Raw genomic sequence first — 20177 nt, forward strand, 5'->3', positions numbered from 1 at the left:
AGCTGCTGCCTTCGGCTCAGGTCACGATCTCGGGGTCCTGGGATCGAGTCCCGCATCGGGCTATCTGCTCAGCAGGGAGCCTCCTTCCTCCTCTCTCTCTGCCTGCCTCTCCATCTACTTGTGATTTCTCTCTGTCAAATAAATAAATAAAATCTTTAAAAAAAAAAAAAAAGAAGAGCATGTATCTCGGAACATTGACTTCATTCATCTCAAGGGCAGAGTCTAGCTAATATATATTGCCTGCTTGGACTTCGGGGACTCTTGGAGCCTTTAAGTGACTGTTTTCAGGCCGCATGGATCTCCGCAGGCCAAGCTGTCCCCCTGACTTCTTTCACATCTTTCCCTGGAGATCTCTGAAGCTGGCCTCTGGGTTGCCCCCAGCCCATGAGAGGCAAGAGCTCATTACTTGTGATGGGCTCTCACTTTCCCCCAGATGTCCCTGTTTGCAATATCCTGTGTCACTCACTCACTCTGGGGGAATAGAGACCGTGGGATTTGGAGTGGAGAGGGGGTGCACCATGCTGGTTTTGCCATCTTCTCAAAGCAGAAATATTTAACCAGTGTTATCTGGGTGTCATTAATGAGCTTTGGGGGAGTCTGTGGACCCTCTGAAATTGGGTACATGCTTTTCTAGAGAGAAATTTTGTGAGGTTCTAGACCTTAAAATGGTTCAGAACAACCAGAGCTGATGAATGAGGAACTCCTTTAGTCATCATTTTCATTAGTTGCAACCATCCATATTTTGACTTAGTGCAAGTAAATCCTAGCTCTACTCCTTCCTAGTTGTATGATTATAAGGAAGTTCCTTAACTTTGCTGTGCCTCACTGTCCTCATCTATAAAGTGACAGTAACTGTAGAAAGTGCTTTATAGGATTGTGAGCATTAACTGAGTTAATTCATTTAAAAATGCTCAGAAAAGTGCCTGGTTTAGACCTAGCACTCATTCTTCTTCCTGGCTGTGAAAATCTTACCAGTAATGTTCCACATGCCATGTTTGTTAAATATTGGTTAACATGTTTACTTTTACTGTTGTCATTATTAATAAAGCCTGCCAGTAGTCAGTTTTTTTTTTTAGATGGCAAACTGAGCTATAAATTAATAACATTCTTTTATTATTTTTCTGTCAGTTAACTACAAAATTATTGTTATGAATGAACAAACATACTTGCAATAAGCAACTTTGAAAGACATCGTTTTATCATAAGGGTGTCTGTGTAAGAGTCTAAGTGAAGAATGGAGATGGAGGTCTTCTAAAATTGAAACTGATGGGTAAAAGTGTCAAAGTCATAAGCTGTTTCTGCTTGGACCTTTGTCTTAAGATTAATGTTAGGACCCCCACTATATCTTCCCAAATTCGTGTGTGTGTGTGTGTGTGTGTGTGTGTGGTGTGTGATAGTTCATTTCCAAATGTAGGTTATGATTAGATTTTAGTTATTTGGAAAAGCAGCCTTTTTGTAGTCTTACAAAGATTATAAGCATTGGAACACTCTCAAGTAAGTAGAAAGGAGTAACATCTTGCCGTAGTTAATAGCCCAAGTGTGATCAGCTGGCTGTTGCATATCCTTAAGAACAGAGCTGAATTTCCCACCTTTGTTAGATCTTTGTCAGTTGCTTGTATATGATTGCCACAGTGAAGAAGGAATCTACTTTTGCAATGGGATAAAAGAAGAAGTGCTATGAAATTGTTAAAATTTTATGTCAACCAGACTCCCCCATCAGATAATCCTGGACCATGTGGGATCTTTATATTCCAGAGGAATTTTAGAAACTCTAAATCGATTCTTACCCTTTACTGTTTCACTTATTTAAATTTTAATTTCTCTTATTTAAATTTTAATTTAACTTAAAAATTAAGAATTATTGCAACCCATATTTTGGTTTCTTTGTGTTGACTGTAACTGAACAAATACCGTGTTCTATTTTCAGAGTTGGAGCATTGATTGAAAGACTAATTGATAGGAGAAATCCTAGAGAAATGGATTTGTGACTAATTCATAAAACTGCATTCTTGCCAGAAGGGGCATTTTAGATTTGGGCAGAAGTTGACTTTTTCGATTATTTTTAAAGTCACAGAGGCCAAGATTCTCAAACTGGGTTAACTAAGCCAGTTTGAGAATGGGATGTTCTGGGATGTTCTGGAATATTCAATGCCAATATCCTAGGAAACTGAGAATACAAAACAGGGTATATTAAACTTTCCCTTAATATTTATTGAGTCTTATTAGAAAGTTGAAGGAAAGAAGTTTTTATGACATGATGTGAATAGGTAAAATTGTCAGATACTTTCAGTTAGGTTTTTGTTTTAAAGTGTGTTGTAAACTGTTTTGGGTCTTTGAGTTCTGTACTCTTACCTAGATTTTAATTTTTCAAATTTGTTCCTGTATTAGTTTCCTAGAGCTGCCATAACAGCATACCGCAGACAAGGTAGCTTAACCAACAGAAACTTCCTTTCTCACAGTTCTGGTGACTAGGAGTCTAAAATGAAGACATTTGCAGGGTTGCTTTCTTCTGGAGGCCGCTCTCTTTGGCCTGCAGATGGCCATCATCCCCCTGTGTCTTCACATGGTCTGTCTGCTGTTCTATGTGTGTCCTAATCTCTTCTTTAAGGACATTAGTCATATTGGATTAGGGCCCATCCTAATGACCTCATTTTAATTTAATTGCCTCTTTAAAGACCCTATCTCCAAATACAGTCAAATTCAGAAGTACTAGGGGTTAGGGCTTACACATAGGAATTGGGGAGGGGGAAACGCAGTTCAGCACATAACATCTTCCTTTCCCTTTCTTCATCTGATTATTTGTGTTGGGGTCAACAGGGAAGCTCTGTAAATAGAATCTGTTCAGTTTCCACTGCCACCCTTGAACATAGCCATTATTTTCAAGGTGAGTTTACAGGAATGGTATGTTGGGGCCTATTTCCCAATGTGCTTTTTATCTTTGAGTCCTGTGGATCAAAATCTAATAACTTTAGATCTTTATTTTGAAATCCTGTATTCTCAGGAGGTAGAGCTTCATAATTTTAATAGGTAAATGTTAGATTCTGTTCTGGACAAAGCAGTTCTCTGAACTGAAAGAGCAGAACCAAAAATAATGGCATCAGTTATCCTTTCGGGCTGGAATAACAACAAACTGAATGGAGACCTGTTACTGCCAAACACCATTATGGAACTCAGTTTTATGTAACAGGACAATTTCCGTATAATTCAACAGGTCATCACACCTAAACTGCTCCGCTGAGTTGAGTTGAACAAGTTCTGCTTACCAGAGGGAGATTTTACATATCAAGCCTTGTTAATACATGTCAGTTTAGACATGGTGTATTTAGTAAAGATGTTATCTAAAATCATATTAATTTAAAATAACATTATTTGGATATTAGATATTCTTAATATTCGCTCACCATATACCTCTTGTTTGTATCTCCTTTGCCTTCCCTATAAAATTACAGTGGAATGTTGAGGAACAAGTTCATGCATTTGGAGGGGTTTTGTAAATTTCAGTGCCATTTGGATGATAGTTACAGCCTGTTTGTTGGGTCTTCTAGCTTTGGGGACAGCTTCTGCTTTGAGTAGGCAGTTGGGCCACCATTCAGCAGCAGACAGTTACAGCCAAATATTCTTCCATTTAAGGAACTTCCAATCCTCTCATCACCGTCCTTCTCTGTTAATGGTCAAGTTTACACATACATGTTCTGTCTGACTTCTTTGCACGCTTTTTTGTGACTTTTTTTTCTCTTTGGAACTTCCCTCAGTGTTAATTTTCATTGGAAGTTTTAACTTAAGTGTATAATTAGAATTTACCTGAATCTTGCTCCCCTGGAGCACAACTTGCCTGTCACCTAGTTACCCGTTCTTAAAATCTTAGGAATTATTAGGTAAATAAACACAAAATATTTTCAAGTTTAAGTCAAAGAAAACCTATTGAATGAATGATCTGCTGTTTATTATTTTTATTTAGCATAGTAGATTTTGAAGAGAAAATATTGATCAAATTGGATTATTTTTAATTGAAGATAAAATGATCAAATCAGTTATCTTTATTTTGGTAATAGTTTATTATATGTAAAAACAAACTAGTGATTTTGCTTTAATTACTATTAACTTTTATGTGAAATTATTTCAGATGTAGAGAAAAATTGCAGAATGTTACAAAGATGTTCTGAACACCTTTGCCCAACATTTACGTTTGCTTTATCTGTTTTATCTGTGTCTCTCTTCTTTACCTGAAACGTTCCAGAGTAAACTGCGGGCCTGGTGATCCTTTACTCCTGAAAATGTTTGTATTTCCTAAAAACAGGAAAATTTTTTTACATTACCACAGTACTGTTATCAAGATCAGGATATTAACATTTATATATACCTATCATCCAGTCTAGAGGTCGTGTTCAGATTTCACCAGTTGTTCCATTAATGCGTTTTGTAGTAAAAGAAACACATTTTCTGATTTGGGATCCTATATTACATTTACTTGTCATACCTCTTTCTTTCCATCGAGAACAGTTCCATAGTCTTTTATTTTACTTATTTTGGGGGGGGGCAACTATGGTCTTTACATTTTTTCAGGAGCAGAGGCCCTTTACGTTGTAGAATATCTCTCATTTTGCATTTGTCTGTTTTCTCGTGATTGTGTTGAGGCTGTGCTCACTGTAGAATGTAAAACATTCTACAGGGAAGGTTTTGTGCTTCTCTGAGCACCACACTGGAGAAGTATGATGTCTGTTCACGCCATTACTGCTGAGGTTTGCTTGGTTAAGGTGGTGTCTTTCACATTTCTTTACTGTAGAGTTACCACTTTTCCTTTTGTTGTCAATTAAGTATTTTATCGGGAGTTACTTTGAGACTGGAAATGTCTCATTATACTTTCATCCACTAGTTGTAGATATTTCCTAGTTTGTATTTAGTGAGGAATAAGTCTAAAGATTACAGTAGCAACGGCAGACACCATGCCAGAAAGATATGTTTTTCTCAGTTCATCACTTTGACGTTTTGAAGCAAGACCAGATTTACCTCACAGTTGCGTTTGATAAACTCACTTATTTATTTTTTGAGGTAAACACATTTAAAGCAACAAATACATGTGAAAACAGTAGCAAGAGGTCTAAACACAAACACTGGTACTAGTGATAGATAGCTTGATGGTGATCAAGAAGACAAAAATAAATTAAAATAGCAAATGGATTAATAAAAAGTCGGACGTTTGTGGCCATCTAATATAGGCATGTAGAACTATATATATACTCACTATCGCATGATTGTGTGTAATTGTATTCCATAATACGACCTTTCATGTTTGTAGTTGTATGCACCTGTTCGAACAAAAGACTCGTGGAAAGATAGAGGCATTGCCAGCACAGACTGACTGATTAGCTATGGGTAGATCTGCAGAGTGCACACTCTTTGTCTTTGAGAGTTCGGAAATTCTGACTTGGGGCACCTGGGTGGCTCAGTGGGTTAAAGCCTCTGCCTTCAGCTCAGGTTATGATCCCAGGGTCCTGGGATCAAGCCCCACATTGGGCTCTCTGCTCAGCAGGGAGCTTGCTCCCCCCCCCACCTGCCTCTCTGCCTGTTTGTGATCTTTGTTAAATAAATGAGTAAAATCCTTTAAAATTTTTTTTTAAAAATGAAAAAAAAAAAGAAATTCTGACTTGTTTTGGGCTCTTCTTTTCTTTCTCTCTCTCTTTCTTTCTTTGTGGCTGGGGGTGAGGGTTAGGTCTTTTGTTGACTAAATCATAAGACTTACTATTAGATGTCAACATACTGATCTTAAGGTGCAGAATCATATTATTTGGTGTATCCCTTACTCATACACTTCTTGGAACTATCACCCATTTCTATTGGCTAAAAAATATATAATGTATGAAGCCAGGTTTTCAGAAATTTGTTTGGTGAGGATAGTCACAATAAGGGAATTCAGTTTTGTATTTTGAACGTTTAAGGCATCGTTTCTAAAAGTGTGTTCCATGGAATTCTCAACCCATAAGGGTATCCCGTAGAAGGGGGAGTGTGTGGTTAAGTAGGCACTGTAGAATACCCTCCTCTTGAGAGTCCCAAAGCATGATAACTGATTAAGGAGTCCAAGGAGTCTCTCTTAAAAGTACATGTTTAATGTGGTTGAAGTCAATGTTTTCCAAATAGAAGCGACACAGAAACCTTACCTTGTTTGTTTGTTTGTTCCTTCCACATGACAGCCTTCAGAATACATGTTCAGTGGCATTAGACTTGTGTGGATTTTTCCTCCAGGTGGAACAAGACAAACCATGAGCCTACCAGACAGCCGTCTTGGACTCTGGTTCTTTGTACATCCTTTCTTTCCAGGCGGCTCCCTCCATGTTCCAGTGGTCCTCCCTCCCTCCCTCCTCCCTGTCTCCTTCTCTTTTTCTTATTTTTCTCTTTTTCTTTTTTTTTTCCTTTTTTTAATGATAACTTTTAAAACTTCTGTTGAATTATATTTTGGTCTGGGAGCTCTTTTGTCTCTTTGTATATCTCTGTCTTGATCTCTTAAGTATTGAGTGTGACTTGCAGAGGGGACCTGTTTCCGAGTTCTCCGAAATGGCGCTGTACATGGTTATTTAAGCAATGTTACGCCTACAAGATTCCTGGTGATAATAGTTCAGGGTCTAAAGGAAATGTTTCACACCATCCAGTTGAATAACTTTAGAATTCTACTAAAATGTGTTTAGAAAGATTTCTTTAACAATATATGAACCTAAGTGGCTATATTTTTTAAATTCTGCAAGTAATCATCTTGCCTTTAGCAGCTAGTTATTATTCTAGTTATCTACTTCATTATTTTATTTTGAAATGCTTGCAGCTCACTAATTTAGATGGTGAAATGTGCTGTTTCTGTTCTATAATTCTAAGTTGTGGTTAAGTGGGTCCATTTTTGAATTCCATTCAATAATGGGTCTAATGTACTTTTTTCTTACACGGTTAAAGAGAAGTCTTCGGAGGCAAAACAGAACCTTACGATGAATTTATATCTTTAAACTTTTATAATACTGTGCTTTATAGAAGACAACAGCTCATAATCATGTAGCTGTTTATGTTCACTGCATTTTTTAAAAAGTTTATTATTATTATTATTATTATTATTATTTAGTAATGGTGCTTAAACTCATGCAAACTCAACGGTTGCATGCTGCACTGACTGAGCCGGCCAGTTTACTACATGTTTTTATATACATTTTCCCAAGAGAATAGGAAGGTCATACCATCTCTGGAGTGACCTCAATTCCAACCCTGCCTCTACCATTTACTGTAGGTGTGGCTCTGGATTTGCTGCTCATTTATTCTTTCAGTATTTATTTATTTGCCTAGTATATAGTGCATACTTAGAAGGAGTTAATCATAGATTAGAGTTAAATCATTCACTTAACCTTAAATTTTTTTTTTAACCTAATGAAGTGTGTGAATAGTATTGATATAAAGCCCTTGGCACACAGTAGGCACACTTTGAATAGAGTGGTAAGATGGTTTCTCACACGAAATTTGTTTCTAGCAATAATAGATATGCTTAACACTTGTTCCTTTCTTGTTATATTTGTCATATGGAATCTTGTTTCTCAAAAAACTATAGCTTGCCTTCAAAAATTTATTTTTTGAACTATCTAATAAGATCTTTATTTAGTGTCACATTTATTTTACAAAGGGTAGATGCTTATTTTAGTGATGATTTGTCATTAAAATTATGTCAAAATGTCTTAAAATGTTGTTGAAACTGTAAACAAACTCATAACACACACAGAGCTAATTATGGATGCCATCTGTTTATTTTTACAAAGCTTTTTTTTTTTTTTTAAGACCATGGCATTGTCTGCTTATGATAAGCTTCAGGATTATTATAATGACTAAGTCCTGTCCTTTAATTAGTGTAGTTGAAGATGGGAAGACATTTCTTTTGTTCATTGACCTTTTCTCGTTTCAGAATGTATGGAATTAGACATGTCATGATAAAGAGACTGTTATGAAGTGCATTTAGAACATGCTTAATTTTTATAAGAGAAGAAATCGGTATTAAAGCAGGATATGTGGCTGAGCTTATATTTAAATATCTAAAACTTACACAGGGATTTCAGTGACATCTGCTCTTTATCATCTGCTCTTTATCAGTGCCATAAGGTGCCTTCTTTTAGCTTTGTTAAGTTTAGGAACTTGTAAGCGATCAAATTCATAATGCTGTGTATCCCTGTTAGTATCTATATACGCCAGTGCATGTTTTTGTACGTGTGTGTCCCATGTGTGGGTGTGGAAGGCCCGGGATCCCCATGCCAGCATCATCCAAGGTAGTTATCAGCAATTTGCTGAGAGAGCAGAGTGATTTCACTGGCTCCGTTTTGCTATTGTGCGTGCTCAGCACTCCCCACGTAAGTCTGAAGGGAAAACAACCTGCAGGATCCATCTGCTCCTTTCTGCTACACTGCACTGATGTAAGAGTACGCTAATCTGGTTGCTTGTCAGGACAGGTTAGTGAAAGCATGAGCCTGGGTGAGACTCGGCTCGCCTCGTGCTTTGAAAGATCCTAAGCTGCCTCTGTGGGTGCCATGCTAAGTGTAGCAGAAGAGCTTGATTATCTGCCATACGGAGGATTGTAGCTAAATACGTATTTTCAGACAGGAAGTTGTTTCAAAATTGAGAGTGTTAAACGTGGCCGGACGACATCTAATGAAAAATGGAGACAAGTAATACAGATAGTTTACAAATACTTTTTAGGTGTTTCTTTTAAAAAAGTCATGCCTGGTATAGATTGTGTTTAATTTTAAATTCTTTTGGTTTTGTTCATTGTGATTGACTGTTAAATATAATTAACCTTCTTTTACCTAGAAGTTGTTGAACTTGTTCTTGCTGATTTCTGTTTGCCCTTTCCCACACCTATTGACGGCCTCATATTGGCCTTGCAGGTTGAGCATCCCGTCACAGAATGCATTACCGGCCTGGACCTAGTCCAAGAAATGATCCGTGTTGCCAAGGGTTACCCTCTCAGGCACAGACAAGCTGATATTCCCATCAATGGCTGGGCAGTCGAATGTCGGGTTTATGCTGAGGTAAAACGAATGATGTTGAGAGGAGGCATGGTGGTCGTGTCCCAAAGTCATGGGACCAGGTAGAGCTGAAAGGAAGGTAAAGTTAGGATTTCAGAACTGGTGTCGAGTGTGTGCTTATGTAATAAAGAATCCAACTGGGACAAAGGGTAGATAGTTTTGTGGTAATTCAAAGCAGTTTTAAAAGATTGAGTTTATTTAAGTTCCATGTATTTTTTCTGCATGGGAAAAATAGCTCCCAGTCAGTTTAAGGGGCAACCAAGCATTCGTTAAATGTTCTTGCTTTTGCTAAATATTCAGTATGCTTGAAGGGACCGTGGTTTTTGTTTTGTTTGCTTGTTTTCAAATCCCATTTGAAATAAACAGAAGCATTTATTTCTGTGTTTTTGTTTGTTTTGTGCTTTTTGGTTTTTAGAGCCCACCCTGGGTGCACACGAGTTGTTAATTCAGTACTTTAATTTTTGCAAGTTTGTTTTCTAATAATTTTGTCCCTTACGCTTACATGAAAGTAGCAATTAAAATTTAAATTGCAAAGCTTTCATTCATGATTTTAATTATGGCTCTTACTCCTAAACTGTCAGTCTAGTACTTTTATACTATTTTATAACTGTATTAATCATCAGATAATAAAGCAGTCAACATCTGAGAAGGCTTTTTTCAAGTGATTAAAATAATTCAAGGAAACATGTATACTATGTTTTACTTTTAGAACTCGAAGTTTGTCAAAACAAAAAGTAAATTACTAGTATCTGTGTCTAAGAATACTGGAAATTGTTTTCCAGTGTTTTTTAAGGATATTGAGAATATACTTGGCTTGGTTATTCTTGCTCTTGATTTTGTTGGGACACTGAACTTACTTAGTATTTATTATGATGATCCAAGCTATTTACGAATGGACCACATGCAAAGTTTCTTTCAGGTCTTTATCTGAAGAACCAAAATTCTCCAGTTTTACCATACGTGAACTGTTTTGAGAGTAAGGAAAACAAGTATCTTTAGTGCACTACAGTTGTTCTGAACCGGGGGATGTTTTGATGTAGCGCCTAGGTTATTTTATTTTTGCCCAAAGCATTCTAAGAAGATTTATAAAATGTTGGAATTTTACCAGTTTCAGTAAAGTATGACTAGGGTCAGGCTAAATTCTGCTTACAGTTCTGTTTGGTTCTTAAATACTTGTCTAAGTAGTTTAGAGTGAGTATAAGACAGTAATATTCTGAAATCTGTGATTTGGTAAATACTGTATGTTGAAAATAGATCTATAAATGCTTCTTCATTTTATAAATATTTAACCTTACTCTGCTGATTTATATTTCAAAGACTGTGCTTCCTTTTCTTTGAACTTTCAGGACCCCTATAAGTCCTTTGGCTTACCGTCCATTGGGAGATTGTCTCAGTACGAAGAACCAATACATCTACCTGGTGTAAGTCATTAAGCTGTGATACCAAGTGAGGGGGTAAAACCTTGATTTATGTCATACTTTTATGTTAAAGCATGTCATCACTGAAGGGTATAAATTGAAGGACGAGTGGAATTCCTGGGGAATGACAGTTTTTTGTTGTTTTTAAAAAAATATTTTGTACTTTGTGATATGTAGGAAAGTCAGAATTTACTTCACAGGGGACGTCCAGAGACATCTGACTTTTAAATAAATGATAGTTTACAATGTTCCCAATTCTTTTGAAAATTGTAGTGAAAAAGATCACAGAACACTAAGAATGGGAAATGACTTTTCTGTATTACACTTTAATCTTTTCCCTAAATCTAACCCAGCTTCCCTGTATAGTGAGACGTCAAAAATTCAAGCACAAAATCAGCCCCTTAATGGAAACGGATTAAGGAAAACAAAGTGTGCCTCATCCTAGGAAGTGTCACGGACTTTAAGAAGTACATATTTGCACCCGTTAAAGAAAAGTGATCACGGTCCACATAATTCATAATTCTTCTTTATTTAATAGCTGTTCTTTAAATAGTTTTTGCTGCATAAAAAGAACAAGGACATACCCTTTTTCTTAATCAAGGTAATAAGTGCATATATATATGACATTATGTTAACTAGTGGATGACAAGGCTGTAACATCTGTGAATATGATTATTCCGTTTGATTACTGGCATGAAGATGGTAAAAGATTACAGGAAGGATTCTAAATTCAAAGATGTTATTGGATATGTGATTTATTTCACTTTTTAAATTGTTTTTGCCCATATGCGTTCTGAAGAGACTTGACCCTTTCTAGGCTGGGAGACTCCATGCTGTGTTCAAAGCCTGAAGGCAGAAAAAAAATTGTAAAGATTTAACAGGCACTATGTGACGTTAAATAGCAGATGAGAAAACAAGTATCATAGGGACATATCTAAACATTTTTTTAATCAAACAAAAAAGTATTAAATAAGAATTCGTAATGATTCCTCTAGTTGTTGGAAGTTTTCACCACGTTGTAATAGCTAACAACATGTCAAACATTTTGCCCTCGCAAGTTTTTGCAATTTGCAATTTTCAAACGTGAGACCTGTTGAAAGTATAAGTGATAATGGACAAACTATACCCCCTACAGTCTTTGTCCCACCAAATCTTTCTTCAATTAATGCTGCAGCAGGAGTTTTATGTAATAACATTTGCAGTTGTGAGCCATCCATAGAAAGAAAAAACAATTAAAATGCCTTAAATGTTCTGCTTACTGCTGTTATTTGCTTGTGTGAATGTTGCATGTCAGCTAAATGGACCAAGGAATAGATAAAGTGATTGGGTGCGGGAGAGTGCACACCAAGCTTTGTCTATCATTATTGCTGGGAGCAATCAAATTGATGTCAGCAGGACAGTAGATGCGTTGACAGCTGTAATTATGTATCTCCATGGTGATCACTTTTGGCCTGTCATGGAGGCCCACAAGTCCCTCCCTTGGAAGCATTTAATCAGATTGGGCTGTCACTTGTCAGGTAGACATGGCGGGCTGGGAGTTGGACTGAGGGGGAGAGGTGACTCGAGCATGAAGGGTGGGAGGCGGCTGATAGTTTCACACGGTCCACCGTTGATACAGAAGAACAACATTTAAATGATGCCAGAGCTTTCTGAGCGATGGCTTGGGACCCTCATACACAGGTGCATGGGTGGTGGTGGTGGTGGGAGGTGGCTTTTCCTCCTTGTCTCCTTAGCTAGATCAGTCCGTTTGAACTTGGAAAACTCTTTTGAGCTGTTAACCTTTTTTTTTGGTCACAAGAATACATACTTCAGGGTTAATTTACAGGCCGTACACTGCACATGCTTCTTTAAGCCTAAAATTTACTTACAGGGCATTGATGAAGATTTTTAAAAAATCTTTGATCACCACATTTTATAAATTTGTTATTTTCAGGCGGCAGTTTTGTTCTGCTCAGAAATTTCGTTACATTTTCATTTGACTTTATTCTTAAAGCTTTTTGAGCCAAAGCTTAAATACATTTTTTTGTGTAGCCTTTGTTTCCATAAAGGAATGGAGACTTAGTTTGATTTTTACTTCATTGTTAGAAATTAAAAAAAAAAAAAAGCTGATGATTATTGGAAATAAAGCTATATAAGCAGGAAGTTATAAGTCAGAGTCTTCATGCTTTGTTACATTTTTAAATTAGAAATGTTGATCTGCTAATGAAATGTATTTGATTAAAGATATATTTTGGTTATGTATTATATCTCTTGATTTTACCCTATGTATTTTTAGATTAAAATGACATACCTTCTATGATCATAATTTAAGTGGATGACATGGTTATATCCAAGAGCCCTAGGTTACTTAACTTTTAGGAGGGTGGTGATAATGATAACTAAAATGTTAAATTATGAACTATAGAAGAAAGTAATAAATAATCTTTATTGTCTGTTATTTGACCAGTGGGTTGAACAGCAGAATTCCACCCTACCCTTGTAGCAATTTATGTAGCAAATAGGATATATTTAAAGTCAGACATTGTGGGATTTGTACCAGTCTCAGTTTGAAATGCAGCTTCAGCAAGCATGCTCTGGTTTTAAATAATAATAAGCGGTGGTAAAATGAGCACTTTTACTTTTTGCTACTAAAATTAAGAAAATGCAAGTTCAGAAGGCTCTTTTCTGTTATGTAAGTTGGTGGTCAGCTGCCGTTTGGGGGCTATTCGAATGTGGGGAGAGGATAGATTATGATTTTATTGCTTTCACAGCTGTCCCATTAATTCTTTCCTAGTTTTTATAAACACTGTGAATTTCATAGAACTGAAGTATGTTTCCAGAAAATAGAAAGCCAAGATATGTTAAAGTGTGCTGAGTGACTTTCATTTAAAATTATGATTTTCATGTACGAATGTGAATGTAAATACAAATATCTATCCTTTTTTGTGTTTGCAAATACAGAAATAAAAGCACTCTGTGTGTGTTACAATGTTATCTTCTAAAGCCTTACAAAGAGAATAATAGTAGTGTGAATTTTTTTTTAAGAGAACAAAACTGGGCTTTATCTTTTGATGTCACCATATAATAAAGCCATCATCGTACCCTCATGTGGGTATCCTAGACAAGAGGTTCTACATGCGGTCCCTTGATAATTGCCTAAATTAAAATATTAAAGGCCTAACAGCCGCTGTGTTGACCTTTTCCTGCCTTGCTGCAGACAGATGAGCTGCTGTTTATTAGGAAGTCGTCTTCCCACAGGTGAAGAGCAACGTGAGCTTCCGCTCTCCCTTCCCACCCCTTTACAGTGTCGGGCATCAAAGTCCTGCTGTTCTAGCAGCTTCGATTAAATTCCTCTATCTTCAAGACCCCTAGGACATGCTTGACAGTCTTAAGTATTTTGATTAGGTTTTAAATACTTCAGATTCCAAAACTTAGGCACAATAATTTAATAAATATTTCATCCTCAGCAACTGCTCATTTAAAAAGTTTTACATGGCTAACCTCTGTGCCTTACTGCTGGTATCAAACTGGGAGATGAAAACAAAAATCAGCGATGTACTAACTAACTTGTTGGCTGGTTAACAGCAATCAGGCTCTTCAAAAGAATATTTTGAACTTGAGCTGTTTTTTTTTCCCCCCATGAAAATCACAAAATCGGAACTCTAATTGGGGCTGTGTCTTTACAAAGCAAAGCTATGAGAAAAGCTGTACAAACATTAAAGTCTCAGGGGACTAACAGTAACAGAGAAAAAAAACATTGTACAGTTGAGAGGGTAAGGCAAAAAAGGAAAGTGTTACAGACATGAAAGCCACAGGACCAGCATTCCTGGAGAGCTGATGAGCAGAACTGCCGAGGCCTGCTGCCTGGCTTGACTGGGGTCCTCCCTGGAGCCCTCAGAAGGGTCCAGTGGGGAGTGTGCCTAGAAGGGGCGCATCATTCATGCCATGCTTCAGTGGGAAGACCCCATCGGGTAGCTACAAATGCATCCCAGGATAGTGATGTATGAAGTATTATCAGTGTTATTTTTTGAGGTTTCTTAGTTCCTTTGTTTAGTGGAAGAGGAAAAAAATATGTTGTACTACATACAGCTCAAGATGATTTGGTCTCTATATGGTTTAGATTGTTTTTCTGTTTTCTGGAAACTGAACTGTTACTTGAGATTAAATTCTCCATCTGTTCCTTAGAAATTAAAATTGTGAGAAAAATGGCTGCACAATATGAAGTTACTTTCATTTCTTTCTTTTCTCCCAGGTCCGGGTTGACAGCGGCATCCAACCAGGAAGTGATATTAGCATTTATTATGATCCAATGATTTCAAAAGTTAGTTCAATTTCTTAATGGCTTTGTTCATTTTTCTTCTGAAGAAGTGGAAGTATTTAATTTAAAAAAATCTGAAGTTGAGCTGTTCTCTGAATCATGTGCTATAATTAAACAAGTAATTGTGCACTGATGGAAAAGTGAAAGCAGAGCAGATTTTTTTCCCCCTCTGGAGAAATATCAGTACCGTGTTACTTTGTAACACTCCCCAATCAAGTCAGTCATTGGCTCTTCCCCGTCAAATGGAATGATGATCCATTTCATTAGTTAGGTAACTATTAAATAGTTAGGTAACTAAGTTACCTAACCAGGGGCTCCAGTGCAGCCCATATAGTTAGGATGAATTAAGTTGTATTTGGTCATTCCTGAAAATTACCTGAGATAGAAGTGTCAATGGCAGACCATTATCAAGGAGTTGGGGTGATAAGTCGTGTTTTTGGGAGTACTTTTTACCATCTCTCTTCAGTTTTTATGAATCAGTAATTATTTGTGGGGACTGCACATAATTAAGGTTTATGTAAGAGTATAAGATGTCTTTTTGCAATTTGACTTTACAGAATAACAATAATGCTTAAATTCTTACATCTTTTAAAATCTTTAGAATTGTGAGATATCATAAAATGTAGAATTTCTGACCACAGAATTTACTAAAAACCCTTTCTCAAGTTGATTTACTTACAGGAAGCAAACCATTTTTTCTATCTTTTTTAACTTAATTTTTAACAGTAACATTATTAAAGTGAACTTTAGGTATTTTGTTAGAGACGTGCTATTTAGTTTAAAAATAAAAAACAAATATTATAGATGGATTTTTAATAGATGTGGTTCCATTTCTGGTGAATACATTTCTGTTCAGAAACGTGACCTACAAATAAATTTTCAACCTGGCTTGATACTGAGGAACTGATGGAAGGCACTAAAGTAATTGCATACTACACATTGACTAATGTAATAATGAGAAAAATATTTTATGAATACTTAAGATCTTATTAGCAAGCAAATTAGTAATAAAATGTTACTTATTGCTTGTATTTAATTGCTAATTTGGTTAAGATTCCTCTAAATAGGTACAAAATCATATAGGAAAGGAAGACCCTTCTGATTTTCTAATACGGAACCCTTTGCGTCTGTGGTGTTTTGTGTAAAAGCCAGCTAAGCAGGGTGTCAAACGTGGAAATGACATTCTCGTAGGGAGAGAAAAAACAAATCTTTGCCTACTCCTTCCCTATCCCAGACGTTCATATTTTATCGCAGATCATGTTCACATTCTGATACCTTCCCTTTTAAACTTTTTATGCTTGTTTTTATTATATTGTGATTGAGCTCAAAAAGCTCTTTTCTGTCATAGTGAGTGTAGGAGAAATGTCTGAAATAGCTTGATTTTCATATTTATTTAGTTTTAAAATTTTAATTGCCATACTTTATGTTACAAACTAAACCACTGTGAAGTTTCAAAAGATGTTCCGGGAAATCTCTTAGGAATTACTTAGATTTTTATTAGAATGCATTGTTTGACTTTTAGATAGATTGAGAGATACCGATGTAAATTGTTTTTTGTTTGTTTGCTTTTAGCTGATCACGTATGGTTCTGATAGAACTGAAGCACTGAAGAGAATGGAAGATGCGCTAGATAATTACGTTATTCGAGGTGAAAACAAACGTTTGGGTCTTAATATTATACATGGTGTCCAGTTTTAGAAAACAGCTTGAAGATACACTAGAGAATTCAGTAGAAAATGTGCTTACTGTGTGTTTCAATAGAAATAAGAAAAACTTGAACTAAACTGATAGCCCTATACTTTACATATATACTTTCAGTTATTTAATTAAACTTATGATTCATGACCTTTCATGACCTTTCCTAGATGAGCATTTAGTATTTTATGTACTGTATGGAAAATGGTTCTGTATTCTGAAGTCTATTATTGGCCAGTTCAGCAAATGAGCTATTTATTGTCTTTGGTCATTGTTGATGATGTTTTGAAGGATGAAACTTGAAAATGTATAGAGATATAAAATATAGTGACCTACAGTTGACTGACTTGGGAGTAGAGGGTATAACCCTTTGTGTCTGTAAGGGCAAATTATAAAATATTCTCTAGCAAATGCAGTTTTGTTACCTCATGTGCATATAGGTCAGTTTTAATGCTTAACAAAGTGTGAGCCTACAAGCCTTTAGGATGTAAAGCAATAACTGACTTAGGAGCAACCATTTTACTTTTTTTTTTTTTTTTTTTTTTTAAAGATTTTATTTATTCATTTGAGAGAGAGACAGTGAGAGAGAGAGCATGAGCGAGGAGAAGGTCAGAGGAAGAAGCAGACTCCCGATGGAGCTGGGAGCCCGATGCGGGACTCGATCCCGGTACTCCGGGATCATGACCTGAGCCGAAGGCAGTCGTCCAACCAACTGAGCCACCCAGGCGTCCCTACTTTTTAATGTATATGTAAAGGATTTTATCTTTAGGTGATCTCTACACCCAGTGTGGGGCTGAACTTAAGAGTTGTGTGCCTCACCAACTAAGCCAGTCAGGTCCTTCACAGCCATTTTATTTAAATAATGAAAGCAAAGTTATACTTATTCCTCTTAAGGAGTGAATTACCTTATAATTTGTATTAGCAACTTTTCATTAGTTGTGAAAAGATCATTTCATTTTAGTCCGACATAAATTATCATCAGCTTCAGAATAATGGAGTTTAACATTGAATTTAAAGTTTAAAATACAAGTTCACTTTGAGTTATGAGTGAGTAGTGGGGGTCCAAGCGCATTCCTTGGGAAGGACTGGCCTGGGTAGTTCTATGCTTTTCTTGCGGCTCATTAAAACAGTGGTGCTAGGAGGCTGGAGTTCGGAGGCTGAGGGGTTATAACAGTGGTGGCGTGTGATCACCTAGCCCCCATCTAGCCCATACAGCGCTTTATACGCTTTCAAAAGGATTCCCTTCAAGGGGACACAGCCTGTAAGTCAGAAGGCTTGGCGAGTAGACAGAAACTTTGTGTGAATTAGAAAACGTGCTCTTTTCTCAGGTGCGTTCCGCTGTGAAACTGAGAGCCCAGCTTAGCAGTGGAGCACGTCAGACCCTTAACACTGCGCCTTTGTGCAGTAAACAGTTCATGCGGGTGTACAATAGTGGCTTAAGACAGTTAAGTGACTTCGTTTTGTTTTATTTTGAGAATGTGAGCGGTGGGATGGCGTGCTGGCCGGTTGACGGGAAGGGCAGGGCAGGAGGGAGAGAGAGAATCCCAAGCAGCCTCCTTGCTGACATGGGGTTCCATCTAATGACTCTGAAATCGCCAGCTGAGCCAAAAATGGAGAGTCAGATGCTTAACTGGCTGAGCCACCCAGCGCTCCCTAGTGACTCTTTTTACATATCTACCTTCCTCTGCTCATTTTTGTCCATGGCGATTAGTGGTCATCCAGTCCTCACTTTTCCTCATTTTTTTTTTTCCCCTCTTGTTAGATCTGGAGAAACTTCTTACCTCCCTTTCCTTTTACTGTCAACTCTCTTTTCTTAACATTTGTTAACTAATAGGTAACAGTGATTGTATTTAATCTTATGTGCTAGTGATTCACCTTTGTCAATGGAAGGAAAACAGCTCTCAAGTGAACTCAGATGTAATAAAAAAAAAAAAAAATCAGTAACATCGGTATCCAAAGCATGTACACATTTGAAAAATCCTCTTCACATTTTTTTTAGTTCATTCTCTTATTCATTTTTAGCCTGAATTGTGGAGTAGTTACTATTTTTTTTTAACTCTGCCATATTCCACCATAAGCAGCAGTTACATATTTTCTCTATATATTGGTTAAGTAGGCCTGGAGGAGTCTGTTTTCCTTAGAAATACTATCCCCCCAAATGGGTGTTTGGAACACACATCTAATTTGGGTATGCATTTTTCTCTATGTGTTTAACTACATGTACAGAGACATGAACAAGGTATTTGGGACTGTTACTCCCAGAGGCCTTTAAGTATCTGTAAGGATTCCTGCCCCCAACCAGTATTTTTGCAATTTTTTAAAAAAAGTGGTTCTATTTTTTTTTTTTTTTTAAGATTTTAATTATTTACTTGACAGAGAGAGGGAGACACAGTGAGAGAAGGAACACAAGCAGGGGGAGTGGGAGAGCTAGAAGCAGGCTTCCTCCTGAGCAGGGAGGCAGATGATGCTTGGTCCCAGGACCCTGAGACCACGACCTGAGCCAAAGGCAGATGATTAACAACTGAACCACTCAGGCGCCCCGGTATCTTTGTAATTTTTATTGTGGTTGAATTATTGGATTTTGGCTAATTTGAGTTATGCTCAAGTAAGCTTGAGTGGTAAATTCATGAATTTGAGATAGTCAATTTGAGTAAGAATATTTTGTTAAATCACATCTCTATTAAACTTTGATGTAATGTAGTAGCATGGCACATGGGCATTTTGTCACAATATTAGTGTTCTGTTCTACTCTGGCTTCTGAAACGATTACTCTTTCATATTTATAGAATATACTTTCATGTTTTATATTTAAATGAATGTTTGCCACTAGTTATTACATGTTTATTTTATGTTTTAAAAAGATTTATTTACTTCTCAGAGAGAGAGAGAAGGGGAGGAAGCACGAGCAGGGAGAGGTGCAGAGGGAAGAAGCCGACTCGCTGCTGAGCAGGGAGCCTGATGCAAGGCTAGATCTTAGGGTCCCCAGGTTATGAGCCGAAGGCAGAGGCTTAACTGACTGTGCCACCAGGCACTCCTAGTTATTACAGTTTTAAATGAAGTGATTTAAGTATGGAGTGGTAGTAGGCTTGCTGTTACTCTCCTAATTTTCTATGTATCATACATAAAATAAAATGTGTTTTATTGAGCAGATCGTTTTTTCCCAGGCTTAGTGTGAAATTTCTGCCTTTGGTTCACTGTGATACAATAGAAAGAAATCACACAGGTCTGGGTTCTTATCCTGTCCTGACACCATTTAGGAGCTGTGATTTTCGTTAAGTTACTCTCTCTGAATCTCATACTCCACATTTAAAAATGGAGTGTTAGCCTCTGCCTTATAAGTTAATTAACTGAGATTAAGTATGGTTAAGAGATTAACTGAGGTTAGGTATGTAAAAGGACTTGGCAAAGTAATAACTCTGTAACTTCAGGTCCTACCTTCTTTTGTCCCTCTCTCATTACAATTATAAAACTACATATTTGAAGACCATATATCAGAAATTATTATCCATCAGTTGGTGTGATACGTGAAACTGATGAAGCCATAGATAAACAATATTGAAAGTCCATTGTAGGTCATTCTTGGTGCTGTGTCCTCCTGCTCTGCTTCTTCAAAGCATTTGCCATAACTGTAATTAAAATACTAGTTGTCTGACTAATTGCTAAATGTCAGATTATCTCATAAGAAAGTTAGGTGTGTGAGGGCAGTGATGGTGTTATCTTGTTTACTCA

The 20177-nt window shown here is 36.8% G+C and overlaps 1 protein-coding gene across 2 annotated transcripts in view; it reads left to right on the plus strand.

Annotated features, from left to right (window-relative positions):
* PCCA (propionyl-CoA carboxylase subunit alpha) overlaps positions 1 to 20177 on the plus strand; it is a 403241-nt gene that overhangs the window by 179995 nt on the left and 203069 nt on the right. For both annotated transcript variants that reach the window (XM_082700821.1, XM_082700820.1), the window contains exons 13-16: positions 8898 to 9041; positions 10385 to 10459; positions 14688 to 14756; positions 16326 to 16401. In XM_082700821.1, the coding sequence (XP_082556947.1) occupies positions 8898 to 9041; positions 10385 to 10459; positions 14688 to 14756; positions 16326 to 16401 (364 nt within the window). The remainder of the gene's footprint in view (positions 1 to 8897; positions 9042 to 10384; positions 10460 to 14687; positions 14757 to 16325; positions 16402 to 20177) is intronic.

The sequence above is a fragment of the Mustela nivalis genome (genome assembly GCF_964662115.1).
Source record: "Mustela nivalis genome assembly, chromosome: 15".
Classification (NCBI taxonomy): Eukaryota; Metazoa; Chordata; class Mammalia; order Carnivora; family Mustelidae; genus Mustela; species Mustela nivalis.